We start from the raw sequence: 19220 nt of genomic DNA on the forward strand, positions 1-19220 counted from the left end.
CGGATATCGTTGCGTTGCGATAGAACAATATCTAAAGTGCTTCGCACCCCTGTATCGCTGATGCATGCAATAAGCACACCACCTATAGGAAGTGTGAGTATAAAATCTGCAAATACCTGAAACACCTCCTGTTCGTGTTTGAAGTAGTCTGTATGATCCCACTCAGCATTCAGAAACACAATACCAGTAGGAATAAAGTTCATAAGATGCCCTCTATACTCACACACTTCAGCAATGAATGCCTCTGCCCCATCCATAAAGCATGCGTTGTCATTAAATGCAGCAACTCGAGCTCCAGTAATAGCGCTTACTGGAAGATTCTGTGAACGTGCTAATGCCCCTATAAGTGCGGTGCATGATGTTTTACCATGCGTTCCTATAACCGCCCACGAATCCTGCATCTGAGAATACAAACCCAATGCTTCAGGGTAGGAATAGGTAGTACAATTCTGCTTAGCAAAGGCTAGCTCTACATTATTTTCTCTAGTATATGCCGCAGAATATATTACCATTTCAATATCTTTGGGGATATTGCTGGGGCTAAAATGGGTATAGTATGGTATACCAGCACTGTGCAGCATTGCATCAGTATAAAAGACATCTTCGGTATCGGATCCTGTTATTTTATGACCTAGTGCATGAAGCAGTAACGCTAACGCAGCCATACCACTCCCTTTTATACCTATAAAATGTACATGCAGTGGGAATATTTTCACATAGCTATCCTTGCATACAGTGTACTGTGTTTGCAGTATCTATACTGCAGTTGTGCTATGCCAACCTTACTATAGGGAAGATAAGTGATGCAGTCATGTATATTTATCTTGTATGTGGTATAATTTGCTTAGATACATTACGCTACTTTGTATAGAAACACTATTAAGAAAGTAAGGATCAGGAGGATTTTCTTGAATTATTTAACTATTTTCCAAAAGCAAGCAATCATGCGGAGGGTTTGCTACGCTATAACACCACTATTTCTCTATTCAATCTTTTTGTATGGGTACAGCCCAATATACCAAGTTGCAGTAGCATTTCTTGTAGGGATTGCTACAGAATACTTTTTTGAAAGAACAAGGAATAAAAAGGTGTCTGAAGCTGTTTTGGTAACATGTTATCTCTATGGACTTTCTCTGCCACCAGGTCTGCCTATATGGATGAATGCAGTGGGTATTTTCTTCTCTGTGTTTATTGCAAAATGTATATATGGCGGTTTTGGAAGAAATGTATATAACCCAGCTATTACTGGAAGATTATTTATCTATCTTGCATTTCCTACAGCGCTTACTACCATGTACTGGCATCAGATATCCTCTGGTGCTACTCAATTTGCTGGTATTCTCGGCTCTGTGGACAGTATAAGCTCTGCAACCCCATTGGTATTATTGCAGCAGGGTATCATTCCACCTCTTGGGCAGCTCTTTTTTGGCTTGCGACTAGGGTCGCTAGGAGAAGGATGTATAGCTTTGCTTATAATAGTTGCACTGTACATGATATTCACAAAAACAGCTGACTGGAGGATGATACTCTCCACCCTTATAAGCGCACTACTCTTTCTTACGCTTTTCTATGCTCTAGGAATGATGAGAGGATTTCAAAATCCCCCTTCATTTTCTGAAGGTATCAATGTAATTTTTGCGTATCTCATGTCTGGTTCGCTTGTGTATGTTGCGGTATTTATGACCACAGATCCTATTTCCGGGCCTAATAAAGCACAATCAAAGTGGGTTTACGGCTTTATCATTGGATTATGCACAGTACTTATACGCTTGTTCAGTGGATTCCCTGAGGGAGTCAGTTTTGCTGTTATGATTGGAAATACCTTTGCATGTCTTTTGGATGAAATATTTACTACAAAGAGCAAAAATACGAAAACAGCAATTAAAAAAGCATCTACACATGCAATAATTACTTCAATTAGCACTGATAAGGAGCAATAAATGAAAAATTCATTTATATATACAGTTTTTTTTACTTTTATTACATGTTTTGTACTTGTATTGTTTTTATCCTTTACTAATGCATTTCTCGAAACACGAATAGAAGAAAATAAAGCATTTGAGAAAAACCAAGCGATACTTCTTTCGTTAGGGGTAAACACAAACGATGTAGACAGCAAAGAAAAGGTACAGGTGCTTAAAAATGACATAGAAACAACAACAAGAAATGGCAGGGAGTATTTCTTCGGCAATTTTGGCACGGCAGCACGAGCTACTTATTTTACTGGACCGGGGCTTTGGGGGGACATATCGGGATACATTGCATTTACAGAAAGTGGTTCTGAACTGCTAGGTTTTCAAATTACAGATCAAAATGAGACACCTGGATTAGGTGCTCGGATAACAGAGTCTTGGTTTTATCAACAACTTGAAGGGGAAAGCGTGGTAAATGATACCATTGTTGTTGCTTCTGGGGGTGTTGGCGATAAGGACAAGAGAAATGGAAGGATCGACGGTGTTACAGGAGCCACAAGAACCAGTGAAAGTATCCAGGCAATACTCAGTAGGTATATTAACTATTATTTGGAAGATTGGAGATAGACATGCTAAAAATATTAAAAGATAATCTTTGGACTAATAATCCTATTTTTATGCAAGTGCTAGGCATCTGCTCGGCATTAGCAGTAACAAATCTTATGATCAATACTCTTATTATGAGTTTTGGGGTTATAGCAGTGACCGGCTTGAGCAGCTTTACTATTTCAATTATTAAGTCTCTTATCCCTCGTAAGGTACGCATGATTACGCAAGTTATCGTTATTGCATTCTATACTGTTATTGTAGATATGGTGTTTGAAGCATACGTTCCTAATGTATCAAAAGCACTTGGTCCATATGTAGGGCTCATTATTACAAACTGTATCATCATGGGAAGGGCAGAGGCTTATGCTCAATCTAATCCCCCTATCCCCGCACTATGGGATGGTATTACGAGTGGTTTGGGATACATGCTTGTGCTCTTTGCTATTTCAATATGTAGGGAGCTACTAGGGTTTGGTACCCTTTTTGGTGTTCAGGTATTTCCTGAAAATGCTACTACTTGGGCTATTATGGTTACTCCATCTAGTGCTTTTTTCTTCCTTGGAATATTCATTTGGATAGGCAAATCCATACAGCAACGTTCTTCAGTGCAGGTAGCAACGCCAGCTGCAGCTGCACCAGCGAAATAAAGGAGGCTATGATGATAAGCGCACCAGCAGTAGGACCTATAACAATTTTTTTTGCTTCAGTGTTTACTAGCAATATACTACTCTCTAACTTTTTAGGCATGTGTTCATTTATAGCAATTTCAAAAGACATAAAATCATCGTTTGGTCTTGGTTTAGCAGTTACCGTAGTACTTGTTCTTACCACGGTAATTAACTGGCTTGTATATTACTATGTACTTGTTCCATTCGAACTTGAATACCTACGATACATAGTCTTTATTCTTGTTATTGCAGCTATTGTACAAATTCTTGAAATGTTTATAGATCGCGTATCCCAGCAATTATATATTACCCTGGGAATTTTTCTCCCACTTATTACTGTAAACTGCGCTATATTGGGTGCAGCGTTATTTATGCAGATCAGGAGTTACAACTTTGTGCAAACCATTGTATTCAGCATAGGCGCAGGCATAGGGTGGTGGATAGCAATTCTTGCCTTAGCTGCAATGAGAAAACAAAAGATCGAGAAAGCACCCATCCCCGAGGGGCTTAAGGGTGCGGGTATAGTATTTATCACTATAGGATTGATGGCAATGGCATTCACTGGATTTTCGGGTATGCTGCCAATACAGTAAAATAAGGAGTAGAAACAAGATGTATATACTAGCCCCATTAGTGCTCGGAATAGTCAGTGCTGTACTTGCGGCATTGATTGACATATCAGATAAGGTGCTTAACAATTATGGTACATGTAAAATAAACGTGAATAACGGCGACAAAGAACTATCCGTAAAGGGTGGATCCCCCCTTCTGCTTACACTAGCTGAGCAGAAAATATTCGTACCCTCAGCCTGCGGAGGCAAGGGAACCTGTGGAGCATGCAAACTACAAATGCCAAACAATACAGATCCGGTGCTTCCTACGGAGCTCCCCTTCTTCAATAAAGAAGAGTTAGCCAATAAAACAAGGCTTGCATGCCAGGTAAAGGTAAAGAAAGATATTGACATTGCAATCCCAGAGGAGTTATTTAATGTTCAAAAACTCGAATCAACGGTAAGTAGCATAGTAGATGTTACCTATGACATAAAGGAAGTACGCCTATCTATATCAGAAAATCTAAATTCGTTTAAGCCAGGTCAGTACATGCAATTTGAAACACCAAAGTATAAGCATAATAAAAAAACATTTGACACAACATTTAGAGCATATTCACTTGCTTCAAGCCGAGGCTCAAAAAATGAACTAGAATTTCTTATTCGATTAGTACCGGGTGGGGTTGTAACTACCTATACCCACGAATATCTAAAAGTAGACCAAGCTATTAATGTTATTGGGCCCTTTGGAGATTTCTATGTACGAGATACAAAAAATACTATGATTTGTGTAGCGGGGGGGTCAGGAATGGCACCTTTTCGATGTATCTTTAGAACTATGCTGGAGCAAAACACATTTACAGAAAGGGAAATTTGGTATTTTTTCGGAGCTAAAGCCATTCGTGATATGTACTACATGTCTTGGCTCTATGATTTAGAAAAGAAATACAAAAACTTTCATTTTGTTCCCGCTCTCTCTGAACCTCAACCTGAGGATAACTGGAATGGACCTGTAGGGCTTATTACTGAGGTGCTTGATAAGTATCTGAAAAAGGACATTGATAGAACGAATACCTTAGAAGGATACCTATGCGGTAGCCCTGGAATGCTAGATGCATGTATGGCGGTAATGGGCAAAAATGACATGAAGGAAGAAAATATCTTCTTTGACAAATTTGCCTAATTAATGTCTAGTACATTTGGCACTTTACTTAAACTCAGTACTTTTGGCGAATCTCATGGTGAGGGAGTTGGTGTAATACTTGAAGGTGTTAGCCCTGGTCTAGAGCTACATGAAGAAGACATACAAAAAGAACTGGACAGGAGAAAACCAGGGCAATCAGACATAGCTACGCCACGTAAAGAATCTGATACAGTGCATATTCTCTCTGGCGTATTCGAAGGAAAAACCACAGGCACCCCACTGATGATGCTTCTTTATAACAGTGATATACAATCGAAAGATTACAACTCTATAAAGGATTACTTTAGACCTGGACATGCAGATTTTACCTATCTTCAAAAATATGGTTTTAGAGATTGGAGAGGAAGCGGAAGAGCAAGCGGAAGAGAAACCGCAGCACGTGTAGCAGCTGGAGCCGTAGCAAAAAAAATTCTTTCCAAAAAAGGAGTGCGTATCATAGCATACACGTATGAAGCAGGGGGAATTGCTTGTAAGAGTATTGACACTACTGTTATTGAGAAAAACCCAATGCGTGCTGCAGACATGGATGCGGCAGCTCAAATGCTGGAACGTGGCTTAGCACTAAAAAAAGAACAAAACAGCATGGGGGGCATTATTACATGCATTATACAAGGAGTAAGAGCTGGTATTGGAGAGCCTGTATTTGATAAACTTGACGCATTACTCTCTCATGCTATTATGTCTATTGGGGCAGTAAAGGGAATAGAGTTTGGGTCAGGTTTTGCTGCTAGTAAGATGACTGGTCGTGAACATAATGATGCAATGACTGCAAAGGGCTTCGATAGCAATAATGCTGGGGGAATACTTGGGGGCATATCTACAGGTGAAAATATTATTATACGTATAGCAGTGAAGCCTGTTTCTTCAATAGCTAGTCCGCAAAATACTCTTTCAATTACCGGGGTAGAATCTGTTATTTCCACAGAAGGTAGACACGATATCTGTATCTGCCCAAGAATAATACCAGTGGTGGAAGCTATGTCCGCATTGGTGCTAGGTGACTTATATAAGAGACATGAGGCACTATTTATATAAACACACTACATAATCAACAAGAAATATATAGCAGTATTTAAGATTATCAGTGTTGGATATGCTAGGAACCCTGTTATTCTTCTATTCTTCTCTATTCTTCGGGGCTAAATTCATCCTTTGGGGCTCCGCACAGCGGGCATACCCAATCTTCGGGTAAATCTGCAAATTTCTGTTCCAGCCGGGATATCGTTATCTGTATCTCCTTCTTCTGGATCGTATATATAGCCACAAACATTACAAACGTATTTCATTTTTCTCTCCAATTATCAGTTTTGTTTAATTTATTTGTATTAGTCTATCCTTCTTTATAATATAGCAAAACTAAAAACTAAAAAATAACTGGGTGGTTTACTAGCGCTTCTATATCAAACGGCACTAGAAAAAGCATTATTGCTTCTTTGTTTTTTTTGTTTTTCTTACCTGATTATTCTGTATCTTTGCTTCTAACATAGCCTTATGTATTACTGAAAAACCAAATAGTATTAGTATGAGCGGTCGTATAATGAAGCCCAAGAATGATGTATCAAGTATATCCAGCATAGATAGTATAAGAAACATACCCATCGCTACAAGAACAGTGCCGATAATAAAAAAGCGGACATTCATTTTATTGTTAGTCTTACGTATAGCATACATAATAGCTGCATACAGTACCATTCCTATACCAAGCCCAGTGATTACTGCTACCCATAACAGCTTACTTTCGAAAAATGTTACCACCCAAATAATAATCAAGAATTCTGCTAGGAAAAAGAAAATTTTATGCAATGAAAACAGGAAGAAGCATGTAAAAAAGTAGAGTCCTGAAATAAGAAACAAAAAATCGCTGTATTTACTTAACGTAGGGAATAAAGATGCCATTAGCACATATATCCCAATAGCAATTAAAAAAACCCCGATGGTTACACCAGTGTTTTGGGAAAATGCTACTTGTTTTTGTTTCTCACTCTTAGAGCGATTTTGTACAGCTGTCTTTTCGCTGTTCTGTTTTTTCTGAGGTTCTACATCATGAGCTTGAAGATGCCCTTCACGCACTTCAGTTGTAGATTCCTCGGAATGTTCATTACTAGAATTTTCATTACTAGATGTAACCTTAGCTTCTATGCTGTCACCTTGCTGTTCTTCTGTGCTTTCCATATTTATATTATACTATAAAATTGGCAATAATTATAGTTGCTGAGCGTGGTAATCTCTCAGTGTCTTCTTTTGCCTAAGCAATTCACACATGGTAGTAATTCTTTTCTGCACTGTTTCTTGCTTCTTAGCCGACTGAATCCACTCTATATACGCATTTTTATGGCTTGGAGCTAGCGCATCGAATACTACGCGCAGATGGGTGTTTTTGTGAAATACATCAAGTATTTCTGCCCCCATATCCATAACATGTACAGGGCTTTTTTTCCTGGTAGATCTTTGTTTTGCAGTTATGTTCTGTGCATCATATTCGAGACTTAGCATAATGTATTGTTCAATTTTCTTTAATCGTGCTGAATCTAATACATCTTTTTCAAAGAAATATATACTTCTACTTTCCTTATTCTTGGTACTTGCAAAGAGGGTGTATACATCCTCTATAAGAGCGCCATTGAAAAAAAGAAAGTTTAGGTGCTTCTTAAAACCCCAAAAACCAAAAAGTAGGTTATTTCCGATAATTGTTGCCTGCCCCCATTTTATGTCTTCTTTTAAGGCAATATTGAACTTCTCTGCACATGCTACAACACTCTGTAGAAGAAGCTCTGAGATCGTCCTTTGCCAGCTATGTAATGCTTGAAATGCGTGTGCTAGTTTTTTTTCTATATTGTTACTCTCTGCTTATTTTGAAAATTTTTCCTCGATTTTCATCAGTGATAAAATACAAATTCGTATCCGGACCCTGCCGTATAGAGCGTATTCGCCCTATGCGACGTTTGAGGATAGGCTTTACATCTAGCACTTTTTTTCCTTCGTCATCAATATCTACATGAAATATCTGTTGAAATTTAAGAGCTGAAGCAAAGAGGTCTCCATTCCATTCAGGAAAAGCCTTCCCGTAGTACACTGTAAGACCAGAGAGTGCTGGTGAGATTTCCCAATAATGCAGTGGTTCTTCCATTCCTTTTTTGCTTGTACCCTCTCCTACTTGGAGGCCGCTACTGTATTCCTTTCCGTAAGAGACTACAGGCCATCCGTAGTTGGGAAGAGTACTGCTATTCATATGTATAAGATTGAGTTCATCTCCTCCTTTAGGTCCATGCTCTGTTGAATATAACAGTGCTCTTAATGGATCATAGTACATACCCTGCGGATTTCTGTGCCCATAGCTGATGATTTCGTGCTTCCCCTTCTTTTCTATGGGGATAGCTACTATTGTTCCATGATCAGAGTCTAGGTTTTGCGCCTGATTTCTCTGTCCTCGCTCTCCTAATCCTAAGAAAATAGCATCATTACCCTTTCTTTCCCCTAACGCAAGCATTCCCCCAAAATGTATCTGTGAACCTACCGTCTTATTCATTTTATACAAAGATCGTACCTTTCTTGCTTGTATAGTAGTAGTGTTAGAGTGGATATCTTTTTCTCTCAATTCAAAAGATATAAGCGCAGTCACATTTGATGATTTTTTTCCTTTAGAGTAACTAAGATAAATAATGTTATTTGGCCCCTGAACAACATCCAACCATCCTCCTTGCCCAGACTGGACAACATCCCTTGGAAGTTTTGTGATTTTCTTTATTTTCTCATTGACAAGCAACCAAACTGACCCATTTCGTTCGGTAACTATCATAGGATGCTGTACTGCTTTGCTGTCACTTGAGATATACCATGTAATCCCCCATGGATGATTTAATGTGCTGTACAACTCTTCTACAAGTATGCTATACCCTTGCGCTTCCTGCGTATAGCGCAGGGCACTAGAGCGGCCTTTTGTGTATCTTGGTGTTGCATGACTTGTTACTACTACATATGATACAAAAACCATAAGTAACAAGACAGAGATAAGTTTATTTTGTATCTTCATGTTTTTATTTTATCATATACTATGTATAAGCATGAAAGCAGTACGCATTCCAACAAAAGACAGCGCAAACGCTACACATACTATCCTTCCACTTATTGAAAATCCAGTACAGGCTGGCTTTCCCTCTCCTGGAGGGGATTACGAAGAGAAGGAGCTGGATTTCAATACACTGCTTGTACAGCATCCTGCTGCTACTTTTTGTTTACGAGTAGAGGGAGATTCTATGTCTGAAGCCGGTATAGATACTGGAGACATACTAGTAGTGGATAGATCTTTAGTGCCACAGCATAATGATATAGTGGTTGCTAGTATAAACAATGAATTTACACTCAAAAGATTTATTGTAACAGGAGGAGTAATGTTCCTACATGCAGAAAACAAGCACTACCCTGATATAGAAATTCAAGGATCAATGGAACTACTGATATTTGGTGTTGTTTCCTCTGTGATAAAACAATTTAGAAAATGATAGGTATTGTAGACTGCAATAGTTTCTACGTTTCCTGCGAAAGAGTGTTCCGCCCTGATCTTGCACATACCCCTATAGCAGTACTCTCCAATAATGACGGATGCATTGTAGCTATGAGCCGAGACTTGAAACAACAAAATGTTAAGCGGGGGGCTCCTTATTTTCAATACAAGGACATTCTTAACAAACTATCAGCCGTAGTGTTTTCAAGTAATTACACGTTGTATCAATCGCTTTCTAACAGGGTTATGTATATATTGAGAGAAGAATGTCCATCTATAGAAACGTATTCCATCGATGAAGCATTTATTGAACTCTCTGGCGTACAGAATATTGAGCAATTTTGCAAAAGACTAAGAACTACACTGCTCCGTAGCACAAGCATTCCTATCTCTATTGGAGTGGGAAGAACAAAAACGCTCGCTAAGGTTGCGTTACATAGAGCGAAGACCCTAACACAAAATATCTACATACTCTCCCCAAGCAAGGAAAGCTCTGTACTTGAAGCAACTCCTGTAGAAGATGTATGGGGGATTGGGTACAAAAAAGCAATGCGCTTACACAATGCTGGCATTGATACCGCACTTGCGTTTAGAGAGCTTAACGAAAGCTATGTTGCGAAAACATATGATGCTGTAAGCTGGAAAACACAGCGTGAACTGCGAGGGCTGCACTGCTTTGACTTGCACATAGAATGTAATGTACGAAAGGGTATACTCTCCTCGCGATCGTTTGCAAAAGCAGTGCAAAATAAAGATGAATTATACTACGCTCTCGCTTCCCATGCAAACACTGTAGTATACAAACTTCAATCACAGCAATGTTCTGCTCATAGTATATCCATACATCTGCGTAGCAAAACTGATACCCCTAAAAAATACACGTATCATTCCACATCGTATTCGCTATCTGTGGCTTCCGCAGAGTTACGTGTATTCTTACATATCATTCGCAAAGGTGTAGAGGCACTTTTTATCCCACAACAACGTTATTCTAAATGTGGTGTTTTCCTCAGTGGAATAGAGCCTTACAATGCACAAAATGATATTTTCGAAGAAAACTACGAGAAGAAGCAAAGGCTGCATTCTGTGCAAAGAAAATTACAAAGGCAGTATGGAAAGTCAGCGTTTACATTGCTACCTGCAATACATAAAGGAAGCTGGAACATGCGACAAAACCTGCTCTCTCCACATTACACCACACATTGGAATGATCTTCCGCTAGTGTATGCACACTGATGTCTTACAAACAGATGACACAAAGCATATCAAGACATATCCTGAGGTACCCATATGTACTCAGATCCATCTCCACGTTGTATAGTTCCTAGTGGATGATCGTTTTCATGCACAAGATATACAAGCATTTGCTCTTGCACGGCCATATCCATCAACTTGCGTTTTTCTTCTACTACCTGATACGAGCAATAATCATAACTGCAGGCCCAGTGTATTGCGAGATGATGTCTTGTAGGGAGAATGTCTGATGGAAACAGCACTTTTTTTCCATCGTTCTCTATTATAATGCATGTATGTCCTAATGTATGTGCTGCGGTCTTTCTTATACGTATACCACGTAATGGTTCACTCTCTTCTTCTTGTATGAGCGTGAGGCGTCCTGCTTCGTGCACGGGAAGAAAGTCCAATGTGTTATATGATGCTGAGCTCAGTTCGTTGCCACCGCATGCATAGTCCCATTCTGCGCTGTGTGCATAATGCTGGGCGTTGGGAAAACTTATATGCACAGCAGGTTCTGAATCTGTGTCGGTATCATATACATAATGAGTAAGCGTTCCAGCGTGGTCACGGTGAAGGTGGCTAAGTATGACATAATCTATTTCTTCCCTACCCACTCCTATCTGTGTTAGCTCATCAAGCAGGGGGAGCGCTGTGCTACGATGAAATATAGCCCGGTGCTTTGCGCTGAATTTATTACCCGCACCTGCTTCAATGAGAATCTTCTTCCCATCTTTTTCAAGATAGAGTGCATTAAGCGCTGCTGTAATCATATTTTTTTCACTTACTTCTACCTTCTTCTCCCATATAGCCTTTGGTATAGTATGAAAAAAGGCTCCGCCATCAAATGCCATGTACCCATCTCTTAACGTATGAATCTTTAGCCCTCCTAGTGAAAATGTACGTGTACTCATATACAGTTTACCTCCTTAATGTACATTAATGTAAAAAATGTCTTGTGCGTGTACACAGCATAGCTATGTTGTGTATGTTACATACTTCTATGCATTGCGCATCACGTATAGAACCCCCAGGTTGAATAATTGCTTTTATATTACTCTGAGCCGCAAGTTCTATACTATCTGGCATGGGGAAAAAAGCATCAGAAGCCATGACTGCATTCCTAGCTCTTCCTAATTTCTCTGCTTGAGCTAACGCAAGCTGTACTGATTGCACTCTACTCATCTGCCCTGCTCCTATGCCATATGTACATTTCTGTTTCGCGACCACTATGGCATTTGATTTTACATGTTTTACTATTTTCCAAGCAAATAATAAATCCTCAAGTTCTTTCCTTCCTGCTTTCTTTTTTGTTACACACTCAATGTTTCTCTCTGAAAGAGACGTGTTATCGTGGTCTTGCACCATAATAGCACCAGGGAGCGATTGGTAATCAAAAGAATGTTTCTTTCTTGTGCGAAAAGGGATAGATAGTAAGCGTAAACTGCTTTTCTTCTTAAGTATGGCAAGCGCTTCCCTTGTGTACTTAGGGGCTATAATAATTTCTAGAAATAAAGCACTAAGAGACGATGCAAGCTCAGTAGTAAGCTCTGTATTTATAGCAACTATACCCCCAAAAATAGACACGGGGTCTGCTTTGTACGCTAATTTCCATGCCTCTGCGCTATTTTTCGCTACCGCCACAGCGCAGGGGTTACCGTGCTTTACCCCAACAGCTACGGACTCATCAAATTCCAATGCTATATCTAATGCTGCCTGAGCATCACGATAATTATTGTACGAGAGCTCCTTCCCATGCAACTGCCTCGCATCTAGTACTGATGTAGAATGAGCTACAGAATGTCTATATATTGCTGCTTCTTGCTGTGGGTTCTCTCCATAGCGCAATTCACTATGCTTCGTAAGTGAAAGATGGAGTTGCGCTGGGAATTTTACTTGTTTCTTCTTAGCATTCTTGCTTATGCTGTGAGTAAAATATTCTGCTACCTGCGCATCATAGCACGAGGCCATTGAGAATGCTTTCTGTGCCTGCTCTACCTTAAACTCTAAGAAATCTTTTTCCGCTGCTTTTATCATCTGTGCATCATTCATAGATCTACCCACAGAAAGAGCTTGTAGATGATAGAGAGCTGTATCGTAGTCACGGGGATCAGAAATCGCTAGGACGCTTTGGTGGTTTTTTGCAGCTGCACGTAGCAATGCTAGCCCACCAATATCAATATGTTCTATTGCATCAGTTATTGTATGTTTTGCTTCAATGCATTTTTGAAACGGATAAGGATTTACTACAACTACACTAATAGGCTTGGCAGATATCTTTTGTAGGTCCTGCATATCTGTTTTCTGATCGTGTCTTGCTAAGATTCCAGCAAAGATTTTTGGATCAAGCGTTTTTACCCTTCCATGTAGGATGCTTTCAAAATTTGTTACAGAAGAGATTAGTAATGAGGCAATCCCCTTGGAGCTGAGGTACGCAGCAGTTCCTTCTGTGCTTACTATGGTATATCCTAGATCAAGCAAACCTAGGCAAAGCGTTTCAAGAGAATTTTTATCACTTACACTTATTAGGGCGAGTGCGTTATTATCCATTTATAGTAGTTTACTATTCATTCCCATGCGAGAGAGTTCCAGGAACCGTTGAGAGTATCTTGCCCACTTGCTCCATGACAGTGTCATCAATCATATCTGTTTTTTCTGCCGCAGCAATGTTTTCTATAAGCTGCTCTGGCGTAGATGCACCTAGTATGACCGTACTCACCCGTTTATTTTTTAAGCACCACGCTATTGAAAACTGGCTTAGCGGCATTCCAAGTTCATGTGCTAGCACTCCAAGTTTTTTTACTACTTCAATGCGAGTAGATTGGTACTGTTCTATAAATAAATTACGTAGCCACTCATATCCAGGAAGATTTAAGCGTGACTTCTCTGGTATGCCTTCATTGTATTTCCCAGTAAGTAGGCCCGAGGCAAGTGGTGACCATATGGTGGTTCCTAAACCTGTATGCTCGTATAAGGGTTTGTATTCTTTTTCAACTCGCTCTCTATGAAGAAGGTTATACTGTGGTTGTTCAAACAGCGGTGGAACCGCTGAATTTTTTATAGCTATATCATATGCTTCTTTAATTTCTTCTGCTCCCCACTCAGAGGTACCCCAGTAGAGTATTTTTCCTTGTCGAACAAGATTTGTCATAGTTTCTACCACGATTTCAATAGGAACTGTAGGATCATAGCGATGGCAGAAGTATAGGTCAAGATATTCGAGCTGTAGTCTACGCAATGCGGCATGGCAGGCATCTACAAGGTGCTTCCTATGCAATCCCTTTTGAGTGGGGACAGCGGTTGGGGTTCTTCCCCAAAACACTTTACTCGACACCATATATGTATCTCTATCCCAGTTGAGTTTTTTCAGTGCTTCTCCCATAATGCTTTCTGCAACGCCAAACTCATAGACCTCTGCATTGTCAAAGAAGTTTACCCCTCTATCATAAGCTTCTTTTAAGCAGCTCATGCCAATGTTTACATCAATCTGTGGGCCAAATGTGACCCACGCTCCATATGAGAGCTCGCTTACTGGCATGCCAGTATTACCTAAAGTTCTATAATTCATGGTATTATTATACCACAAATGCAAGTGGGATAATGCAGAAAGGTATAGCATCAGCTACCAAGTGGTAGCAATGAAGTCATGGGATATACTACCTGTTGCTAACTATTTTTTCTGTATACCACTAGAGTTCTGCTGTGCCCTGCTTTTGCTCTTATTGGAACTAAAACTAAACAGTTCATAGTGTATTCTTTTTCGTGAAACACCTAAAGAACGGAGCATGGATATGATATATTCTGTAAGATTCTGTGATGCACATATATAGTACTCTCTCTGCTTGAACGTGTTTTTGCTTACGATATCAGAACTGCTAAAGTTTTTACCGAGACTTCTTGAAAATATATGAATGTTGTCTGTAACAGATTGGGCTACATTCAGCACTTTAGTGTAAAATGCATCGCCTTTCTCTTTATAAAACCAGCTAAAGTCTATATCATAGTTATTTTCACTCTGTTGTAGTGCACGAAACATGCTTATAAAGGGAGTGACGCCTATGCCCCCCGCAATAAATGAAATAGCATTGCTGCTTGGCGCCTCTAGGTGGAAATGCCCAAAAGGCCCCTCTATGACTGCTGTATCTCCAATCTTTAGCTCTGATCTCAATCGAGCAGTATAATCCCCTTCGTTTTGTATGGTAATAGCGATAGTGGACTCTGAACTTCTTGAGGAGAAGGAGAATGGGTGTTCCTCCCCTTTTAATATGCCATCGATAAAGGTGAAAAAACCAAACTGTCCTTCTTTATAAGAAAATGCCTTTCCCTTCTTTTGTGAAAACTTTAAAGTTATTATACGCTCGTTTTCAAAAATGATTTCCTCTACACTAAACTGCCTGCGTTTTATAATTTCTGGTTTTATGCATTTATGAAAAAAATATGTGCCAAAACTAATGAAGAAATACCCGTACAGCATAATAGCACTGTATATACTATCCTCTACTACACTAGTACCAAAGATATGTAGTGCTACAAAGAAAGCTGCAACTGCATTGAGGTTATGCAGTACACGGTACTGTCTATAATCAAAGCGTGTATCTAAGAGCTTTTTCACATCCCTAATGAGGGGAAGTCGTGCAATAGGCGTGTTAAGCCAAAAACATACTGATACAATAAGGAGGAAACAGAAAATAATAGCTGCTATAAGACCAAAGAGCGCAGTAAGTGAACCAAGCCCATGCAACAGCCCATGTATAATAATAAGAAGCACAATGCCTATGGTACTCATCCCATGAATTTGCATGATCCTTGCGTATCCTACCATACGTTCTATAAATTTAACACGTGCAGCAGTGATAAACTGGTTCATGAACCAATAGAAAAGAAAGATTCCAGCAACTATATTGCTTGTAATGCCCCCAAGCATTTCTTGTGGATATATTGGTGAGATAGTAAAATAATGTAGTGTTATGCTTGCTATTGGAAGAAGAATATATATGAGGATTAAGAAAAGAATTCCTCTAGTCATTTGCTTTATCAGCACCATTCCTTTAGCACATCAAAGATTTTTGGTGCTAGAGTATGTATTACCAAACGAGCTGCTGGTCTTTCTTTTGAAGATGAGCTTACAATATCGATATCGCTTGGTGGATTGGTGAGTGTGCTTTTACCCCTAGGAAGATATGCTACTAATAGAAGCTTAGGATTTTCTTTGTTTCTTTGAACAAATGGCTGAATCTCTGCTTCTAATCCATCACTTCTTCTTGTATTATGTACAATAACAGCTGCATACTGTGTAAATATATCATCTGTTTCCTTACCGTAATCGATAAATGTCTGTTTAAGTGTTAATTGCCTATCTATTCTTTTTATACCCTTTGCAGTATCCTTAAAAATATATTTCTGTACTTTTTTTGATTTTGAGTTCAAAACATGAGCAATACTGCATGAATCCTTGCCCAGTGTTTCTTGCGTGGAGGATGCAAAAGATATTGATTGCGAAAACAATAGTACCACCACAGTTACTACTAGCACAACTACTATGCTAGATATAGTCCATATTTTTGCTGATTTCATGTATACGTACTCCCTTCTTTTTTTCTTTTTATTTTTATGTACTTACTATAACAAGTGTGCTCGAATAAGTCAAGGGTATTTGTAATAGATATGTGCTGCGTCTATATATATTTCCTAAATATAGTACAATAGTAATGGAGGAAGTATGGAAAGTAATGGAGGAACTATGGAAGCAAAAAATAAAAAATGGCTTAGTACCAAGTACCCACATATCGTATTTGAAGACAATGAAGTTGGACGAATGAAGAAAGAGCTGTTTGAAGCTCCAATGTCTGAAATAGATAGAATATTGGAAGACTACGGTATACCTTCACCGTCAGAGTTAGGTAAAGGCGGATCTTACATACAAACAACACCTCGGTATGAAACAATAGAGAAACGAAGAAAAAACGATGTCCTGCTTATTCCTATAGGATGTTCTGAGAATCACGGCGACCATGCAAACACTGGGCTAGACACATTTATGGTCACACAGATCTGCGAAGCTGTGCGAAGAAAATCAATAAAACAAGGTTGCGAAGTCAATATCACGCTTCCCCCTCTCAATTTTGGAGCCCACCCCTATCATCATATAGGAATGCCTGGCACAGTAATTATCCCATCCGAAACAGTAAAAGAAATGCTTATCTATACAATGCTGGGGTTTTGGAACGACGGCTACAGAAAGATGGTATTGATTAATAATCATGGTCATTTATGGGTACTAGTAGATGCTATTCAAGAATTTATGAAGAGATTTCAACTTCCTGCCATAGTACAAGTCATAGACTGGCATAGAGCAGTGAGGGAATTCTTTTATCCTACAGACGAGGAAGACAGCCTGTCTACACACTTTATACACGCAGCAGAAGCAGAAACTTCTGTAGCAAGATTGTTGTTTGATGAGATGATCAATATGGACTATGTTAAGGATGCACAGGGAGAACAATTCCTTCCTGAAGGACATTTTGATTTGTCTGTAGATCCGTATAGAAGACCACATAGATGGTCGGAAGGAGAGGGTCATTTTGCAATAGAACGATACGCAACACCAGAAGGTGTAGTGGGCACCCCAAGTAAAGGAGAGGCAAGAAAAGCTAAAAGGCCTATTGCGGCAATACTGAAGTATCTTACTATGACTGTGGATCATATATTGCAAACATTTCCTGCAGGTGTATTACCTGATATACAAAAAGTCTCTAATAGAGACTTAAAAGAATTAGAAGCATTTTTGAAGGAGCCGTGGGCTGAAGGGTGGAAATCTGTATATGAACTCCCCCAGGTTGGTCCATTTCATAAAAACTAATATGATAAAACTTGCATCGTGTATTTCATGGGGATGACGGCAAAATTTGACACGGTACCTTTTCGAGGGAATTTTGAGTACCACGCTAAAAGAAGTGCAGAAATAGGGTTTCAAGGAATAGAGCTTGCGATACGAGATCCTTGTAAAATCAATGCAAACATTGTAAGAGTTACTCTTTCTGCATTACACTTGGAACTCTGTGGCATAGCGACAGGGCAAGCGTGGGGCGAAGATGGCTTATCGTTTACACATAGCGATGCGCGTATTAGACAAGAAGCAGTAGCACGCATAAAAAGCCATTTTCCTCTTGCAAAAACCAGCAACGAAAGTGGAAACAAGGCAATTATCATCATAGGGCTTCTACGTGGTGTATTGCAGTCTCGCACAGAAGCATCACTTGTAAAAGCTCATCAATGGATGTATGAGTGTTTTTCTGAATGCTGTGAAGCAGCAAGTAAAGATAATATAAGAATCGCCTTCGAGCCTATCAACAGGTACGAGACAAGTTTTATCAATAATACGGAAGAAGGGCTGGAACTGATAGAAAAAGTAGGGGGAGATAATTTGGGGCTACTGCTTGATACATTTCATATGAACATAGAAGAAACTAATATAGAAAACAGCATACGCCTTGCTGGGAATAAAATATTTCACCTACATTACGCTGATTCTAATCGACATTACCCAGGACAAGGACATATTGATTTTTCATCAATAGTAAACACTTTACAAGCTATAGGATACAAAGGCTATCTTTCTGGTGAGCATACAGGATTTCCTGATCCAGATACTGCAGTTACACAGGCCTATACCTATATGTCATCATTGTTGAAACAAGGAGTACAAGATGAAATATAAAAGAGCATATTTATATGGGCCTCGAGATTTGAGAATAGTAGAAGAAGAACTGGGTCAGCTAGAACCAAATCAGGTTATAGTACAAACTGGTGCAAGTGGAATTTGTGGGTCAGATGTAGAATGTTACGAAGGGCATTCTGCAGAAGGACGATACGACATAGCCCCTTATACTCCAGGACATGAATGGGGGGGTAAGATTGTAGAGGTAGGAAGCAAATCAGGAAAAAGATTTAAGGTTGGACAAAAGGTGACTGGTGACTGTGTAATGGCAGATTGGGTTTGTGAGAACTGCAAAGATGGTCGTATGCCATCAGCATGTATGCATATGAGAGAGCAAGGCTTTAGACCAGATTCTCCTGGCGCTTGGGCAGAATACTTTATTGTAGAAGAAGATTATATACATAAAATTCCTGATTCGTGGACATATGAAAAAGGAGCATGGGTAGAAACCTTTTCTATAGGATACTTTGGAATTTGGGGCAACGGTGGCTACATAGACGCAAGTGATATTGCCATTGTACTAGGTGCAGGACCAGTGGGTATATCAGCAGTTATGGTTGCTGCCATGTCGGGAGCTTTCACCATTGCAGTTGACCCTTTTGAAAAACGCAGAAATATAGCATTGCAATATGGGGCAGAACTTGCTTTAGATCCTAGTCATGGAAATATAGTAGAACAGATTATGGATCATACTCGGGGGCACGGTGGAGATGTGTGTATAGAAGCAAGTGGAAACGATACTGCCATAGCCTCGCTTTTTGACATTGCTGCTCATAGCGGGCGTGTGGGACTTATTGGACATTCTATAGGAAGAAAAGTACCTA

At 39.5% G+C, this 19220-nt stretch overlaps 10 protein-coding genes across 10 annotated transcripts; 5 read left to right on the forward strand and 5 right to left on the reverse strand.

The window, feature by feature from the left end:
* Window positions 1-116: 116 nt before the first annotated feature.
* On the reverse strand, window positions 117-665 carry LOC132564131 (UDP-N-acetylmuramate--L-alanine ligase-like; the record flags this gene model as incomplete). The annotated part of the gene is made up of 1 exon (XM_060228811.1): window positions 117-665. A coding segment is annotated over exon 1 (549 nt), but the record flags the coding sequence as incomplete, so codon positions are not given.
* A 3137-nt stretch (window positions 666-3802) lies between these two features.
* Window positions 3803-4924, forward strand: LOC132564132 (Na(+)-translocating NADH-quinone reductase subunit F-like). The gene has a single exon (XM_060228812.1). It carries the CDS (start codon window positions 3803-3805, stop codon window positions 4922-4924), a length of 1122 nt encoding a protein of 373 aa, XP_060084795.1.
* A 3-nt stretch (window positions 4925-4927) lies between these two features.
* Window positions 4928-5980, forward strand: LOC132564133 (chorismate synthase-like). Its single transcript, XM_060228813.1, has one exon. It carries the CDS (start codon window positions 4928-4930, stop codon window positions 5978-5980), a length of 1053 nt encoding a protein of 350 aa, XP_060084796.1.
* Window positions 5981-7781: 1801 nt separating this feature from the next.
* Window positions 7782-8975, reverse strand: LOC132564134 (aldose sugar dehydrogenase YliI-like). Its single transcript, XM_060228814.1, has one exon. The coding sequence runs from the start codon at window positions 8973-8975 to the stop codon at window positions 7782-7784; it is 1194 nt and encodes a 397-aa protein (XP_060084797.1).
* A 31-nt stretch (window positions 8976-9006) lies between these two features.
* Window positions 9007-9444, forward strand: LOC132564135 (protein UmuD-like). The gene has a single exon (XM_060228815.1). It carries the CDS (start codon window positions 9007-9009, stop codon window positions 9442-9444), a length of 438 nt encoding a protein of 145 aa, XP_060084798.1.
* Window positions 9441-10682, forward strand: LOC132564136 (protein UmuC-like). The gene has a single exon (XM_060228816.1). It carries the CDS (start codon window positions 9441-9443, stop codon window positions 10680-10682), a length of 1242 nt encoding a protein of 413 aa, XP_060084799.1.
* Window positions 10683-10711: 29 nt separating this feature from the next.
* LOC132564137 (probable quorum-quenching lactonase YtnP) lies at window positions 10712-11533 on the reverse strand. Its single transcript, XM_060228817.1, has one exon. It carries the CDS (start codon window positions 11531-11533, stop codon window positions 10712-10714), a length of 822 nt encoding a protein of 273 aa, XP_060084800.1.
* Window positions 11534-11618: 85 nt separating this feature from the next.
* LOC132564139 (bifunctional purine biosynthesis protein PurH-like) lies at window positions 11619-13229 on the reverse strand. The gene has a single exon (XM_060228818.1). The coding sequence runs from the start codon at window positions 13227-13229 to the stop codon at window positions 11619-11621; it is 1611 nt and encodes a 536-aa protein (XP_060084801.1).
* A 13-nt stretch (window positions 13230-13242) lies between these two features.
* LOC132564140 (uncharacterized) lies at window positions 13243-14247 on the reverse strand. Its single transcript, XM_060228819.1, has one exon. The coding sequence runs from the start codon at window positions 14245-14247 to the stop codon at window positions 13243-13245; it is 1005 nt and encodes a 334-aa protein (XP_060084802.1).
* Window positions 14248-16398: 2151 nt separating this feature from the next.
* LOC132564141 (3-dehydro-scyllo-inosose hydrolase-like) lies at window positions 16399-17538 on the forward strand. Its single transcript, XM_060228820.1, has one exon. The coding sequence runs from the start codon at window positions 16399-16401 to the stop codon at window positions 17536-17538; it is 1140 nt and encodes a 379-aa protein (XP_060084803.1).
* Window positions 17539-19220: the final 1682 nt, after the last annotated feature.

The sequence above is a fragment of the Ylistrum balloti genome, unplaced genomic scaffold, assembly GCF_031769215.1.
Source record: "Ylistrum balloti isolate Yb309-2 unplaced genomic scaffold, AGI_CSIRO_Ybal_v1 Utg372008, whole genome shotgun sequence".
Lineage (NCBI taxonomy): Eukaryota > Metazoa > Mollusca > Bivalvia > Pectinida > Pectinidae > Ylistrum > Ylistrum balloti.